Below are 16873 nucleotides of genomic sequence, written 5' to 3'. Positions count from 1 at the left end.
TCTCTCTATTGATCTATAAGTCTCTCTCTATTGATCTATAAGTCTCTCTATTGATCTATAAGTGTCTCAATTGATCTGGTGGTTTATAAGTCTCTCTATTGATCTGGTGGTTTATAAGTCTCTCTATTGATCTATAAGTCTCTCTATTGATCTATTGGTTTATAAGTCTCTCTCTATTGATCTGGCTGACAGGTGCTGTCTGAGTAGTAATGAGTGTTCTATCTATCTGGCTGATAACCTCTCAGCAGAGAGGACGTAGTATAACTCTGTGCTTAGTAGGGAATGAGGAGCTGTTGTTTATTAGGTGTGTGTGTGTGTGGTAATGTATCAGAGATACCCTGTGTGTGTCTAAAATGTTGAATCTTTTGGCTGCAATGATGCAATGTGAAGGTTCTGTGCCAGCCCACATTATAGGCTAATACAGTATTTGTTGTTTTATTTGTTTACTGTAAACATGAACTTTAAACATTTCCATGTGTAACTCTGTGTTGTTGTTTGTGTCGCACTGCTTTGCTTTATCTTGGCCAGGTCGCAGTTGTAAATGAGAACTTGTTCTCAACTGGCCTCACTGGTTAAATAAAGGTGTTCTCAACTGGCCCACCTGGTTAAATAAAGGTGTTCTCAACTGGCCCACCTGGTTAAATAAAGGTGAAATAAATCAAATGAATGAACCAAGTGGTAGTATCACAGTCTGCAGGCATATGACTGAATTGTATGCTGTAACAAGATTATCTAGGCATTTCTGATGGTTTATAAGGGTTATTCGCCTGTCCCCATAGGAGAACCCCTTTGAAAAATCAATTTTGGTTCCAGATAGAACCCTGAAACCGATTCCATAAGGGGTTTTACCTGGAATCAAAAAGGGTTCTACCTGGAATCAAAAATGGTTCTACCTGGAATCAAAAAGGGTTCTACTGTGGAGACAGCCACAGAAACCTTTCGGAAGTCTTTTTTCTGAGAGTGTAGTCCTGTACTGTAATGTTGATTCCCAGTAGTCCTGTACCCTGTTATGTTGTTATACTGATTCCCAGTAGTCCTGTACTGTTATGTTGTTATGCTGATTCCCAGTAGTCCTGTACCATGTTATGCTGATTCCCAGTAGTCCTGCACCATGTTATGCTGATTCCCAGTAGTCCTGTACTGTTATGTTGTTATGCTGATTCCCAGTAGTCCTGAACTGTTATGTTGTTATGCTGATTCCCAGTAGTCCTGTACTGTTATGTTGTTATGCTGATTCCCAGTAGTCCTGAACTGTTATGTTGTTATGCTGATTCCCAGTAGTCCTGTACTGTTATGTTGTTATGCTGATTCCCAGTAGACCTGTACCCTGTTATGTTGTTATGCTGATTCCCAGTAGTCCTGTACCATGTTATGCTGATTCCCAGTAGTCCTGTACTGTTATGTTGTTATACTGATTCCCAGTAGTCCTGTACTGTTATGTTGTTATACTGATTCCCAGTAGTCCTGTACCCTGTTGTTGTTATGCTGATTCCCAGTAGTCCTGTACTGTTATGTTGTTATGCTGATTCCCAGTAGTCCTGTACCCTGTTGTTGTTATGCTGATTCCCAGTAGTCCTGTACTGTTATGTTGTTATGCTGATTCCCAGTAGTCCTGCACCAGGTTATGCTGATTCCCAGTAGTCCTGCACCATGTTATGCTGATTCCCAGTAGTCCTGTACCCTGTTATGTTGTCATGCTGATTCCCAGTAGTCCTGTACTGTTATGTTGTTATGCTGATTCCCAGTAGTCCTGCACCATGTTATGCTGATTCCCAGTAGTCCTGTACCATGTTATGCTGATTCCCAGTAGTCCTGTACTGTTATGTTGTTATGCTGATTCCCAGTAGTCCTGTATTGTTATATTGTTATGCTGATTCCCAGTAGTCCTGTACTGTTATGTTGTTATACTGATTCCCAGTAGTCCTGTACTGTTATGTTGTTATACTGATTCCCAGTAGTCCTGTACCCTGTTATGTTGTCATGCTGATTCCCAGTAGTCCTGTACTGTTATGTTGTCATGCTGATTCCCAGTAGTCCTGTACCCTGTTGTTGTTATGCTGATTCCCAGTAGTCCTGTACCATGTTATGTTGTCATGCTGATTCCCAGTAGTCCTGTACTGTTATGTTGTCATGCTGATTCCCAGTAGTCCTGTACCCTGTTGTTGTTATGCTGATTCCCAGTAGTCCTGCACCATGTTATGTTGATTCCCAGTAGTCCTGCACCATGTTATGCTGATTCCCAGTAGTCCTGCACCATGTTATGCTGATTCCCAGTAGTCCTGCACCCTGTTATGTTGTTATGCTTATTCCCAGTAGTCCTGTACCATGTTATGCTGATTCCCAGTAGTCCTGTACCATGTTATGCTGATTCCCAGTAGTCCTGTACTGGTATGCTGATTCCCAGTAGTCCTGCACCATGATATGCTGATTCCCAGTAGTCCTGTACCCTGTTATGTTGTTATGTTGATTCCCAGTAGTCCTGTACTGTTATGTTGTTATGCTGATTCCCAGTAGTCCTGCACCCTGTTATTTTGTTATGCTGATTCCCAGTAGTCCTGTACCATGTTATACTGATTCCCAGTAGTCCTGTACTGTTATGTTGTTATGCTGACTCCCAGTAGTCCTGTACCCTGTTATGCTGATTCCCAGTAGTCCTGTACCATGTTATGCTGATTCCCAGTAGTCCTGCACCATGTTATGCTGATTCCCAGTAGTCCTGTACCATGTTATGCTGATTCCCAGTAGTCCTGTACCATGTTATGCGGATTCCCAGTAGTCCTGCACCATGTTATGCTGATTCCCAGTAGTCCTGCACCATGTTATGCTGATTCCCAGTAGTCCTGTACCATGTTATGCTGATTCCCAGTAGTCCTGCACCATGTTATACTGATTCCCAGTAGTCCTGTACCCTGTTATGTTGTTATGCTGATTCCCAGTAGTCCTGTACTGTTATGTTGTTATGCTGATTCCCAGTAGTCCTGTACTGTTATGTTGTCATGCTGATTCCCAGTAGTCCTGGACCCTGTTATGTTGTTATGCTGATTCACAGTAGTCCTGTACTGTTATGTTGTTATGCTGATTCCCAGTAGTCCTGTACCCTGTTATGTTGTTATGCTGATTCCCAGTAGTCCTGTACTGTTATGTTGTTATGCTGATTCCCAGTAGTCCTGTACCCTGTTATGTTGTTATGCTGATTCCCAGTAGTCCTGTACCCTGTTATGTTGATATGCTGATTCCCAGTAGTCCTGTACCCTGTTATGTTGTTATGCTGATTCCCAGTAGTCCTGTACCCTGTTATGTTGTTATGTTGATTCCCAGTAGTCCTGTACTGTTATGTTGATTCCCAGTAGTCCTGTACTGTTATGTTGTTCTCTGATTCCCAGTAGTCCTGTACTGTTATGTTGTTATGCTGATTCCCAGTAGTACTGCACCATGTTATGCTGATTCCCAGTAGTCCTGTACCCTGTTATGTTGTTATACTGATTCCCAGTAGTCCTGTACCATGTTATGCTGATTCCCAGTAGTCCTGTACTGTTATGTTGTTATGCTGATTCCCAGTAGTCCTGTACTGTTATGTTGTTATGCTGATTCCCAGTAGTCCTGTACCCTGTTATGTTGTTATACTGATTCCCAGTAGTCCTGTACTGTTATGGTGTTATGCTGATTCCCAGTAGTCCTGCACCATGTTATGCTGATTCCCAGTAGTTCTGTACTGTTATGTTGATTCCCAGTAGTCCTGTATCATGTTATACTGATTCCCAGTAGTCCTGTACTGTTATGTTGTTATGCTGATTCCCAGTAGTCCTGTACTGTTATGTTGTTATGCTGATTCCCAGTAGTCCTGTACCATGTTATGCTGATTCCCAGTAGTCCTGCACCATGTTATGCTGATTCCCAGTAGTCCTGTACCATGTTATGTTGTTATACTGATTCCCAGTAGTCCTGTACCATGTTATGCTGATTCCCAGTAGTCCTGCACCATGTTATGCTGATTCCCAGTAGTCCTGCACCATGTTATGCTGATTCCCAGTAGTCCTGTACCATGTTATGCTGATTCCCAGTAGTCCTGTACTGTTATGTTGTTATACTGATTCCCAGTAGTCCTGTACCATGTTATGCTGATTCCCAGTAGTCCTGTACCATGTTATGCTGATTCCCAGTAGTCCTGCACCATGTTATGCTGATTCCCAGTAGTCCTGCACCATGTTATGCTGATTCCCAGTAGTCCTGTACCATGTTATGCTGATTCCCAGTAGTCCTGTACTGTTATGTTGTTATACTGATTCCCAGTAGTCCTGTACCATGTTATGCTGATTCCCAGTAGTCCTGTACTGTTATGTTGTTATACTGATTCCCAGTAGTCCTGTACCATGTTATGCTGATTCCCAGTAGTCCTGCACCATGTTATGCTGATTCCCAGTAGTCCTGTACTGTTATGTTGTTATGCTGATTCCCAGTAGTCCTGTACCATGTTATGCTGATTCCCAGTAGTCCTGCACCATGTTATGCTGATTCCCAGTAGTCCTGTACCATGTTATGTTGTTATACTGATTCCCAGTAGTCCTGTACCATGTTATGCTGATTCCCAGTAGTCCTGCACCATGTTATGCTGATTCCCAGTAGTCCTGCACCATGTTATGCTGATTCCCAGTAGTCCTGTACCATGTTATGCTGATTCCCAGTAGTCCTGTACTGTTATGTTGTTATACTGATTCCCAGTAGTCCTGTACCATGTTATGCTGATTCCCAGTAGTCCTGTACCATGTTATGCTGATTCCCAGTAGTCCTGCACCATGTTATGCTGCTTCCCAGTAGTCCTGCACCATGTTATGCTTATTCCCAGTAGTCCTGTACCATGTTATGCTGATTCCCAGTAGTCCTGTACCATGTTATGCTGATTCCCAGTAGTCCTGTACTGTTATGTTGTTATACTGATTCCCAGTAGTCCTGTACCATGTTATGCTGATTCCCAGTAGTCCTGTACTGTTATGTTGTTATACTGATTCCCAGTAGTCCTGTACCATGTTATGCTGATTCCCAGTAGTCCTGTACCATGTTATGCTGATTCCCAGTAGTCCTGTACTGTTATGTTGTTATACTGATTCCCAGTAGTCCTGTACCATGTTATGCTGATTCCCAGTAGTCCTGTACTGTTATGTTGTTATACTGATTCCCAGTAGTCCTGTACCATGTTATGCTGATTCCCAGTAGTCCTGCACCATGTTATGCTGATTCCCAGTAGTCCTGCACCATGTTATGTTGATTCCCAGTAGTCCTGTACCATGTTATGCTGATTCCCAGTAGTCCTGCACCATGTTATGTTGATTCCCAGTAGTCCTGTACCATGTTATGCTGATTCCCAGTAGACCTGTACCCTGTTATGTTGTTATGCTGATTCCCAGTAGTCCTGTACCATGTTATGCTGATTCCCAGTAGTCCTGTACTGTTATGTTGTTATACTGATTCCCAGTAGTCCTGTACCATGTTATGCTGATTCCCAGTAGTCCTGTACTGTTATGTTGTTATACTGATTCCCAGTAGTCCTGTACCATGTTATGCTGATTCCCAGTAGTCCTGCACCATGTTATGCTGATTCCCAGTAGTCCTGTACTGTTATGTTGTTATGCTGATTCCCAGTAGTCCTGCACCATGTTATGTTGATTCCCAGTAGTCCTGTACCATGTTATGCTGATTCCCAGTAGTCCTGCACCATGTTATGTTGATTCCCAGTAGTCCTGTACCATGTTATGCTGATTCCCAGTAGACCTGTACCCTGTTATGTTGTTATGCTGATTCCCAGTAGTCCTGTACCATGTTATACTGATTCCCAGTAGTCCTGCACCATGGTGTTGTCATGACAGCCGATGTGGCACATTGAAGCCAGTCAAACCATCCCTTACCTCCATTCTCCTAAGACAGGCTGCCCATCTCTGCTGACACATTGGCAGACTTGATTTATATTTTATGATAAACACACGGTAGTCCTGAGTTCCTCACTCCCTCATACCATATGGTGTTTTTATGTGGCGAATAAGCTGCTGTGGTGTTGAGGGGATGATGGGTGCACTATGGATGAGGCCGTGTTAATTTGGACACTTTTTCTTAGATTTAGCCCAGTCTTATTAATGTTAACTAACATGTCATTAAGTCTCAGTCCTATTTTTGGCATTTGAATAATGATTCTTAATAATTTTAGTCAGGTAAATGCCATTTAATTTGTCACTTTAAAAAAAAAAGCTTTTATTTAACTAGGCAAGTCAGTTAAGAACAAATTCTTATTTACAATGACGGCCTAGGAACAGTGGGTTAACTGCCTTGTTCAGGGGGCAGAACAGGGGACAGATCTGTACCTTGTCAGCTCGGGGGGATTCAATCTAGCAACCTTTCGGTTACTGGCCCAACGTTCTAACCACTAGGCTACCTGCCGCTCCCCCACTCTAACCACTAGACTACCTGCCCCCCCTCCACTCTAACCACTAGGCTACCTGCCACCCCTCCACTCTAACCACTAGGCTACCTGCCGCCCCTCCACTCTAACCACTAGGCTACCTGCCGCCCCTCCACTCTAACAACTAGACTACCTGCCTGCCCCTCCACTCTAACCACTAGAGCCACCTGCCGCCCCTCCACTCTAACCACTAGGCCACCTGCCGCCCCTCCACTCTAACCACTAGGCCACCTGCCACCCCTCCACTCTAACCACTAGGCTACCTGCCACCCCTCCACTCTAACCACTAGGCTACCTGCCGCCCCTCCACTCTAACCACTAGGCCACCTGCCGCCCCTCCACTCTAACCACTAGCCTACCTGCCGCCCCTCCACTCTAACCACTAGACTACCTGCCACCCCTCCACTCTAACCACTAGGCTACTTGCCACCCCTCCACTCTAACCACTAGGCTACCTGCCACCCCTCCACTCTAACCACTAGGTTACCCTGCCACCCCTCCACTCTAACCACTAGGCCACCTGCCACCCCTCCACTCTAACCACTAGGTTACCCTGCCTCCCCTCCACTCTAACCACTAGACTACCTGCCGCCCCTCCACTCTAACCACTAGACTACCTGCCTCCCCTCCACTCTAACCACTAGACTACCTGCCGCCCCTCCACTCTAACCACTAGGCTACCTGCCACCCCTCCACTCTAACCACTAGGTTACCCTGCCGCCCCTCCACTCTAACCACTAGGCCACCTGCCGCCCCTCCACTCTAACCACTAGGCTACCTGCCACCCCTCCACTCTAACCACTAGGCTACCTGCCACCCCTCCACTCTAACCACTAGGTTACCCTGCCACCCCTCCACTCTAACCACTAGGCCACCTGCCGCCCCTCCACTCTAACCACTAGGCCACCTGCCACCCCTCCACTCTAACCACTAGGCTACCTGCCACCCCTCCACTCTAACCACTAGGTTACCCTGCCACCCCTCCACTCTAACCACTAGGTTACCCTGCCACCCCTCCACTCTAACCACTAGGCTACCTGCCGCCCCTCCACTCTAACCACTAGGCCACCTGCCACCCCTCCACTCTAACCACTAGGCTACCTGCCACCCCTCCACTCTAACCACTAGGCTACCTGCCGCCCCTCCACTCTAACCACAAGGCCACCTGCCGCCCCTCCACTCTAACCACTAGCCTACCTGCCGCCCCTCCACTCTAACCACTAGACTACCTGCCACCCCTCCACTCTAACCACTAGGCTACCTGCCACCCCTCCACTCTAACCACTAGGCTACCTGCCACCCCTCCACTCTAACCACTAGGTTACCCTGCCACCCCTCCACTCTAACCACTAGGCCACCTGCCACCCCTCCACTCTAACCACTAGACTACCTGCCTCCCCTCCACTCTAACCACTAGACTACCTGCCGCCCCTCCACTCTAACCACTAGACTACCTGCCTCCCCTCCACTCTAACCACTAGACTACCTGCCGCCCCTCCACTCTAACCACTAGGCTACCTGCCACCCCTCCACTCTAACCACTAGGTTACCCTGCCGCCCCTCCACTCTAACCACTAGGCCACCTGCCGCCCCTCCACTCTAACCACTAGGCTACCTGCCACCCCTCCACTCTAACCACTAGGCTACCTGCCACCCCTCCACTCTAACCACTAGGTTACCCTGCCACCCCTCCACTCTAACCACTAGGCCACCTGCCGCCCCTCCACTCTAACCACTAGGCTACCTGCCACCCCTCCACTCTAACCACTAGGCTACCTGCCACCCCTCCACTCTAACCACTAGGTTACCCTGCCACCCCTCCACTCTAACCACTAGGCCACCTGCCGCCCCTCCACTCTAACCACTAGGCTACCTGCCACCCCTCCACTCTAACCACTAGGCTACCTGCCACCCCTCCACTCTAACCACTAGGTTACCCTGCCACCCCTCCACTCTAACCACTAGTCTACCTGCCGCCCCTCCACTCTAACCACTAGGCCACCTGCCGCCCCTCACACATTTTGTATAAACCTATAGTAAACATAAATCCCTGACTTCCATGTGCACAAACACACACTTAACAAAAATATAAAACGCAACATGCAACAATTTCAAAAGATTTGACTGAGTTACAGTTAATTTAAGGAAATCAGTCAGTTGAAATGAATATTATTCCCTAATGTGTTGGTCACAGATACATATATATATATATATTTTAAGGAAGGGGATCAGAAACGCAGTCAGTATCACAGCGGGCCACCTGTGCTGTTATGTAACTACAACTAGACAGATGGTTGAGAGAGAGACATCAGATGGAGAGAAATACAGATGGGTGTAGTCGGTGTGGTCTGTATGTCTTTACAATGAACAGATGGGTGTAGTTGGTGTGGTCTGCTGTCTGTATGTCTTTACAATGAACAGATGGGTGTAGTTGGTGTGGTCTGCCGTCTGTATGTCTTTACACTGAACCGATGGGTGTAGTTGGTGTGGTCTGCCGTCTGTATGTCTTTACACTGAACCGATGGGTGTAGTTGGTGTGGTCTGCCGTCTGTATGTCTTTACACTGAACCGATGGGTGTAGTTGGTGTGGTCTGCCGTCTGTATGTCTTTACAATGAACCGATGGGTGTAGTTGGTGTGGTCTGCCGTCTGTATGTCTTTACACTGAACAGATGGGTGTAGTTGGTGTGGTCTGCCGTCTGTATGTCTTTACACTGAACCGATGGGTGTAGTTGGTGTGGTCTGCCGTCTGTATGTCTTTACACTGAACCGATGGGTGTAGTTGGTGTGGTCTGCCGTCTGTATGTCTTTACACTGAACCGATGGGTGTAGTTGGTGTGGTCTGTATGTCTTTACACTGAACCGATGGGTGTAGTTGGTGTGGTCTGCCGTCTGTATGTCTTTACACTGAACCGATGGGTGTAGTTGGTGTGGTCTGCCGTCTGTATGTCTTTACACTGAACCGATGGGTGTAGTCGGTGTGGTCTGCCGTCTGTATGTCTTTACACTGAACCGATGGGTGTAGTCGGTGTGGTCTGCCGTCTGTATGTCTTTACACTGAACCGATGGGTGTAGTTGGTGTGGTCTGCCGTCTGTATGTCTTTACACTGAACCGATGTACACAGTGTGCCTAGTGTTCTTTTGGCTTTACAATCTGTTACCGACCTGGTAATTACATGACTCAGTGTTGTGTGATAATTAGCTCCAGTTTATTCTCAGGGAGTAGATCAGCTTCTATACTGCAGATAGTAGCTTCCATCAACTTCATTATCTGCATCATTTTCAATCCCCCTCTCTATATATTTTTTTAAATTACACTACATGGCCAAAAGTATATGCTTGTCGGAACATCTCATTCCACAATGAAGGGCATTAATATGGAGTTGGGCCTCCCCTTTGCTGCTATAACAGCCTCCATGCCAAGATTGTGCAAATCTGCCATGAAGACAAAGGGTGGCTACTTTGAAGAAAAGTCAAATATAAAATATATTTTTGATTTGTTTCACACTTTTTTTTGGGGGGTTACTACATGATTCCATATGTGTTATTTCATAGTTTGGATGTCTTCACTATTAATTTTACAATGCAAAACATTGTACAAATAAAGAAAAACCCTTGAATGAGTAGGTGTGTCCGAACTTTTGACAGATACACACTATTCAGAACCCTTGACTTTTCCCACATTTTGTCAGTTTACTTACCCTCATAATAACAAAGCAAAAATATGTGTTGTTTTTTTTGCTAATAAAAAAAAAAAAACTGAAATATGACATTTACATAAGTATTCAGACCCTTTACTCAGTACTTTGTTGAAGCATCTTTGGCAGCGATTACAGCCGTAGGGACGTTGCCAGGTTTCCTCCAGATATAATCTTGGTTTCATCAGACCAGAGAATCTTGTTTCTCATGGTCAGTCTTTAGGTGCCTTTTTTTGCCAACTCCAAGCGGGCTGTGATGTGCCTGAAGAGTGGCTTCTGTCTGGTCACTCTACCATAAAGGCCTGTTTGGTGGAGTCCTGCATAGATGGTTGTCCTTCTGGAAGGTTCTCCCATCTCCACAGAGGAACTCTAGAGCTCTGTGAGAGTGACCATCCGGTCTTGGATAGCCCCCTGACCAAGTCCTTTCTCCCACGATTGCGCAGTTTGGCCGGGCGGCCAGCTCTAGGAAGAGTCTTGGTGGTTCTAAACTTCTTCCATTTAAGAATGATGGAGGCCACTGTGTTCTTGGGGACCTTCAGTGCTGCAGCAATTTTTTGGTACCCTTCCCCAGATCTGTGCATCGACACAATCCTGTCTCTGAACTCTACGGACAATTTCTTCAACCTCATGGCTTGGCTTCTGCTTTGACATGCACTGTCAACTGTGGGACCTTATATAGACAGGTGTGTGCCTTTCCAAATCATGTCCAATCAATTGAATTTACCACAGGTGAACTCCAATCAAGTTGTAGACGCATCTCAAGGATGATCAATGGAAACAGGATGCACCTGAGCTCAATTTCGAGTCTCATAGCAAAGGGTTTGAATACTTATTTTAATAAGGTATTTCTGTTTTGAATTTGTAATAAAACTTATGTAAATACCATATTTCTGTTTTTTTATTTTTTTTTAATACATTTGTTAACATTTCTAAAAACCTTTTCGCTTCCTTCCTGACACACACCTGTCCCCTATTTCCCACGGATTAGTACTTGTATAAGTGCGCCCTTTGGTTTCCATTGAGCTGGCCGTTATTGTTACAATGTCCGTTGGTGCGTGTGAGTACCTGTGCTTTGGGCTTTCGTGCCCTTGCGGATTGCGCAGATGATTACGGGTCTCGTCCCGGGTGTTATTTATTCGAGGTACTCCTTGGTCTTTTGTTTGGGTTTCAACCCTGTGTTTTGTATAGAGTTTGTTTGTTCTTCGTCCATTACACGACACCCCGTAATTTGGTTACAATAAATAAATAAAAATATATATTACGCATTCCTGTTTCTGTCTCCCGACTCATTTATACCAGCGTGACAATGAGGTATTGATTTAGCCAGTTTATCAATAGAAATGTACCATTCAAATAAATGTTTACCGTTATGTTGTTTAGTTCGATTGGTAAATTTTTTTTTTTTTTTAAATCTAATTGATTATATGGTTGTCTAATTGATTAATTCAATTAATTTCAAATGTAGTGATATTGAACTCATCAGATCTGTCTGGATCAAGTGCCATTCTGTGACTGGCTAATACACCGTGGTGTCGTTTTGTTATCGAGTATCATGATGGTATCGTGATACTAAACCTGGTATATCCGTAACGAAGCCCAAATTCTGGTGTGATGAGACAACGCTAAAACAAACCCCTCCGCCTTTCTTTCTCCTTTCAGATTTACAACAAATGTGTGAAATGTCTTGGGGGGGCTTAGAGGCTTTGAGTGTTTTTTTTTAAAGCTCTAATTTAAAAGAAATGCAAATATCAACTGAAGTTAAGATTTTAGTTTTAGTACCTAGACATTTAGCTTATGTCACTAATGACGCCTGAACACCCCTCTGTGAACCTAACAGATGGAGTGAGTCGTAAATGGCACCCTAAGCACTAATCAGGGAATCAGGTGCCATTTTGGGACGTAGCCTGTGTTCTTTGATATGTTGCCAAGCAGAGAGAGAGAAACTGCATTGATTGCTTAGAAACCGCTTCTGCGGAGAGAAGCTCTGGGGCATCACCTCCGTCTGGGCTCTGAGCAGTAGGCAGCACTGCAGTTTTGGGGGTTTGGCTGTGTGTGCATGTGTGGGTGCGTGCACTAGTAGATGCATGCTTTTGAGTTCAATATCATTACATTTTAAAATCTTTAGCCAACATTTTTCAGAGACAGCAAAGTGTATGCATAAATTAATCAATTATACAATGCTAATCTGGGTTTCATCTGCACACGAAAATGTATATATTTTTTGCAAAGTAGGTTGATAACGATTTTACCAACGTACAGTATGTTGTATTGGACATTTTCCTCCACACCCCCCCCCCCCCCCCCCCCCTCTCTCTCTCCTCCTCTCCCCACCCCTCTCCTCCTCCTCTACATCCCCCCTCTCTCCTCCTCTCCCCACCCCTCTCTCTCCTCCTCCTATACATCCCCCCTCTCTCCTCCTCCTCTACATCTCCCCCCTCTCTCCTCCTCTCCCCACCCCCCCATCCCTCCTCCAGGCATGCACACAAGCATCAGTGAGATCTTGAAGGAGAAGACGCTGAAGCCATCGCGTCGCAGTCTGCCCTGCCTGGCTCAGAACCAGATACACCCACAGAGCCTCAGCCACGTTCTGTCCATGCCCTGCACCCCCGACGACAAGCCCCAGACACCGGTAGGGTTGGGAGTTGGCAGGGTATTTTATCACATTACTTAAGTCAATACGTAAAAAAAAAACACTTCTCTGGAACCCTCAGTTTCACCATTTTGTTGTAGCCTTGAACTAGTTTCCCGGATTAATCTAATCAAGGCCTTGATTAGTTGACAAGTTTGAATCAGGTGTACTTGCTCTGGAATAGATAACAAACTGTAACGACTGGGGGTCCCCCGAGGAGAGGTTTGAGATCCAATGACACGATTCAATACATATTGTGATTCTATGTACGGTGCATTCGGAAAGTATTCAGACCCCTTCGCCCTTTTCTACATTTTGTCACGTTACAACCTTTAAAATGGATTCAATTCATGTATTTCCTCATAAATCTACACTAACAAAGAGATGACAGGTTTATAAAAATAAAATTAAAAAAATACCTTATTTACATAAGTATTCAGACCCTTTGCTATGAGACTAGAAATTGAGCTCCGGTGCATCCTGTTTCCGTTGATCATAGTTGAGATGTTTCTACAACTTCATTGGAGTCCACCTGTGGTAAATTAAATTGATTAGACATGATTTGGAAAGGCACACACCTGTCTAAATAAGGTCCCACAGTTGACAGTGCATGTCCAAGCAAAAACCAAGCCATGAACTCTTCCTAGAACTGGCAACCAACCGATGGTCACTCTGACAGAGCTCCAGAGTTTATTTGTGGAGATGGGAGAACCTTCCAGAAGGACAACCATCTCTGCCGCACTCCACCAATCAGGCCTTTATGGTAGAGTGGCCAGAAGGAATCCACTCCTCAGTAAAAGGCACATAACAGGCCGCTTGGAGTTTGCCAAAAGGCACCTAAAGGACTCTCAGACCATGGAGAAACAAGATTCTCTGCTCTGATGAAACCAAGATTGAACTTTGTGGCCTGAATGCCAAGCGTCATTTCTGGAGGAAACCTGTCACTATCCCTACGGTGAAGCATGGTGATGTCTGCATCATGCTGTGGGGATGTTTTTCAGCGGCTGAAACTCCCCAAATACAGGTGTGCCAAGCTTGTGGCGTCATACCCAAGAAGACTCGAGGCGGTAATCGCCGCCAAAAATGCTTCAACAAAGTAAAGGGTATAAAAAAATGTAACTAGGCAAGTCAGTTAAAAACACATTCTTATTTTCACAGTGGGTTAACTGGTCTAGGAGCAGTGGGTTAAACTGGTCTAGGAACAGTGGGTTAAACTGGCCTAGGAACAGTGGGTTAACTGGTCTAGGAACAGTGGGTTAAACTGGTCTAGGAACAGTGGGTTAAACTGGTCTAGGAACAGTGGGTTAAACCGGTCTAGGAACAGTGGGTTAACTGGTCTAGGAACAGTGGGTTAAACTGGTCTAGGAACAGTGGGTTAAACTGGTCTAGGAACAGTGGGTTAAACTGGTCTAGGAACAGTGGGTTAAACTGGTCTAGGAACAGTGGGTTAAACTGGTCTAGGAACAGTGGGTTAAACTGGTCTAGGAACAGTGGGTTAAACTGGTCTAGGAACAGTGGGTTAAACTGGTCTAGGAACAGTGGGTTAAACTGGTCTAGGAACAGTGGGTTAACTGGTCTAGGAACAGTGGGTTAACTGGTCTAGGAACAGTGGGTTAACTGGTCTAGGAACAGTGGGTTAACTGGTCTAGGAACAGTGGGTTAAACTGGTCTAGGAACAGTGGGTTAACTGGTCTAGGAACAGTGGGTTAAACTGGTCTAGGAACAGTGGGTTAAACTGGTCTAGGAACAGTGGGTTAAACTGGTCTAGGAACAGTGGGTTAAACTGGTCTAGGAACAGTAGGTTAAACTGGTCTAGGAACAGTGGGTTAAACTGGTCTAGGAACAGTGGGTTAAACTGGTCTAGGAACAGTGGGTTAAACTGGTCTAGGAACAGTGGGTTAAACTGGTCTAGGAACAGTGGGTTAAACTGGTCTAGGAACAGTGGGGTTAACTGGTCTAGGAACAGTGGGTTAACTGGTCTAGGAACAGTGGGGTTAACTGGTCTAGGAACAGTGGGGTTAACTGGTCTAGGAACAGTGGGGTTAACTGGTCTAGGAACAGTGGGGTTAACTGGTCTAGGAACAGTGGGGTTAACTGGTCTAGGAACAGTGGGTTAACTGGTCTAGGATCAGTGGGTTAACTGGTCTAAGAACAGTGGGTTAACTGGTCTAGGAACAGTGGGTTAACTGGTCTAGGAACAGTGGGTTAACTGCCTGTTCAGGGGCACATCGACAGATTTGTACCTTGTCAGCTCGGGGATTTGAACTTGCAACCTTCCGGTTTCTAGTACTTAAGTAAATGTGATATTTTTTATAAATTTGCAAACGTGTCTAAAACCTGTTTTTGCGTTGTCGTTATGGGGTATTGTGGGTAGATTGAAGAGGGGAAAAACTATTTAATCAATTTTAGAATAAGGCTGTAACGTAACAATGTGGAATAGGTCAAGGGGTCTGAATACTTTCTGAATGCACTGTATGTATCATGATTCTATATGGATTGCGATTCGATATTCCAAACATATTGCTCAAAATATGCCTACCACAGTGAGATGAGAGAGAGCCATGAGAAGCTACAGGACAATAAATAGATGAGTTTTGGAGCAGGTAAAGCCGACTAGCTGGATCTATTTTCCCTCTTCCATCTGTAGCCGTATCTCCAGGACCAGACACGTGCCCAGCTCCAGACCCAGCAGGTCGACCCCTGGTTACAGCACCAGGCCCAGGGGAAGGACTACCGTCAGCGCCAAGCCCAGACCCAGCCTCTGACCCACAGTCACAGCACCTCCTGCACCCTCATCCCCTCAAAGACAGGTCAGTCAGTCGGTGTGTCTGTCCGTTCTCCCCACAGCCTGTCGGAGTTTTTAGACGTATTCTACAACAGGAAGTAAACCCACATCCTCACATACTGTAGGTCTAACAAGGTCATGATGGGTTAATGCAGGGTGAGACCAGTTTTAGTGTGATTCCTGTAGGAAGTAAACCCACATCCTCACATACTGTAGGTCTAACAAGGTCATGATGGGTTGATGCAGGGTGAGACCAGTTTTCACTCTTGGCGACAGCATCATGACATATAATATATATACAAAAGTATGTGGACACCCTGTAAAATTAGTGGATTCAGCTATTTCAGCCACACCGATTGCTGACAGGTGTATAAAATCGAGCACGCACCCATGCAATCTCCATAGACACACATTGGTAGTAGAATGGCCTTACTGAAGAGGTCAGTGACTTTCAACGTGGCACCGTCCTAGGATGCCACCTTTCCAATAAGTCAGTCAAATTTCTGCCCTGCTAGAACTGCCCCGGTCAACTGTAAGTGCTGTTATTGTGAAGTGGAAACACATTCTCTGGCAGACATGGCTGTCAATGTTAAGGATCTGGTGTTATTTTAACCAACAGCCACACTGTCCTACATTTGAATTGTGCATTCTGGTAGTCCGGCGGACAAATCTGGGTTTGGCGAATGCCAGGAGAACTCTACCTGCCCAAATTCATAGTGCCAACTGTACATTTTGGTGGAAGAGGAAAAATGGTCTGAGGATGTTTTCCGTGGTTCGTGCCCCTTAGTTCCAGTGAAGGGAATAGTTAACGCAACAGCATCCAATGACATTCTAGACGATTCTCTGCTTCCAACTTTGGGGCAAATTTGGGGACGGCCCTTTCCTGTTTCAGCATGACAATGCACTAAGCGAGGTCCATACAGAAATTGTTTGTCAAGATTGGTGTGGAAGAACTTGACTGGCCTGCACAGAGCCCTGACCTCAACCCCATCAAACACCTTTGGGATGAATTGGAACGCCAAATTAATGCCCATGATTTTAGAATGACATGTTCGACGTTCAGTTGTCCACATACTTTTGGTCATGTAGTGTAGATTGATGGTCCACTTTCTACACTATAATTGCTACTCACTATCATGGACTGTTTACTGTTTATCATGGTCTGTTTACTGTTTATCATGGTCTGTTTACTGTTTATCATGGTCTGTTTACTGTTTATCATGGTCTGTTTACTGTTTATCATGGACTGTTTACTGTTTATCATGGACTGTTTACTGTTTATCATGGACTGTTTACTGTTTATCATTGACTGTT

The 16873-nt window shown here is 45.3% G+C and overlaps 1 protein-coding gene across 1 annotated transcript in view; it reads left to right on the top strand.

Annotated features, from left to right (window-relative positions):
• Window positions 1-12621: 12621 nt before the first annotated feature.
• The window catches only part of LOC139376505 (anoctamin-3-like), a 79500-nt gene continuing 75248 nt past the window's right edge, over window positions 12622-16873 (top strand). Inside the window, exons 1-2 of the mRNA XM_071119165.1 lie at window positions 12622-12774; window positions 15533-15584. Of these exons, the coding sequence (XP_070975266.1) occupies window positions 12622-12774; window positions 15533-15584 (205 nt within the window). The remainder of the gene's footprint in view (window positions 12775-15532; window positions 15585-16873) is intronic.

Source organism: Oncorhynchus clarkii, chromosome 2 (assembly GCF_045791955.1).
Source record: "Oncorhynchus clarkii lewisi isolate Uvic-CL-2024 chromosome 2, UVic_Ocla_1.0, whole genome shotgun sequence".
Classification (NCBI taxonomy): domain Eukaryota; kingdom Metazoa; phylum Chordata; class Actinopteri; order Salmoniformes; family Salmonidae; genus Oncorhynchus; species Oncorhynchus clarkii.
The sequence above is the reverse complement of the archived record's forward strand: the minus strand, read 5'-3'. Positions and strand labels throughout refer to the sequence as shown.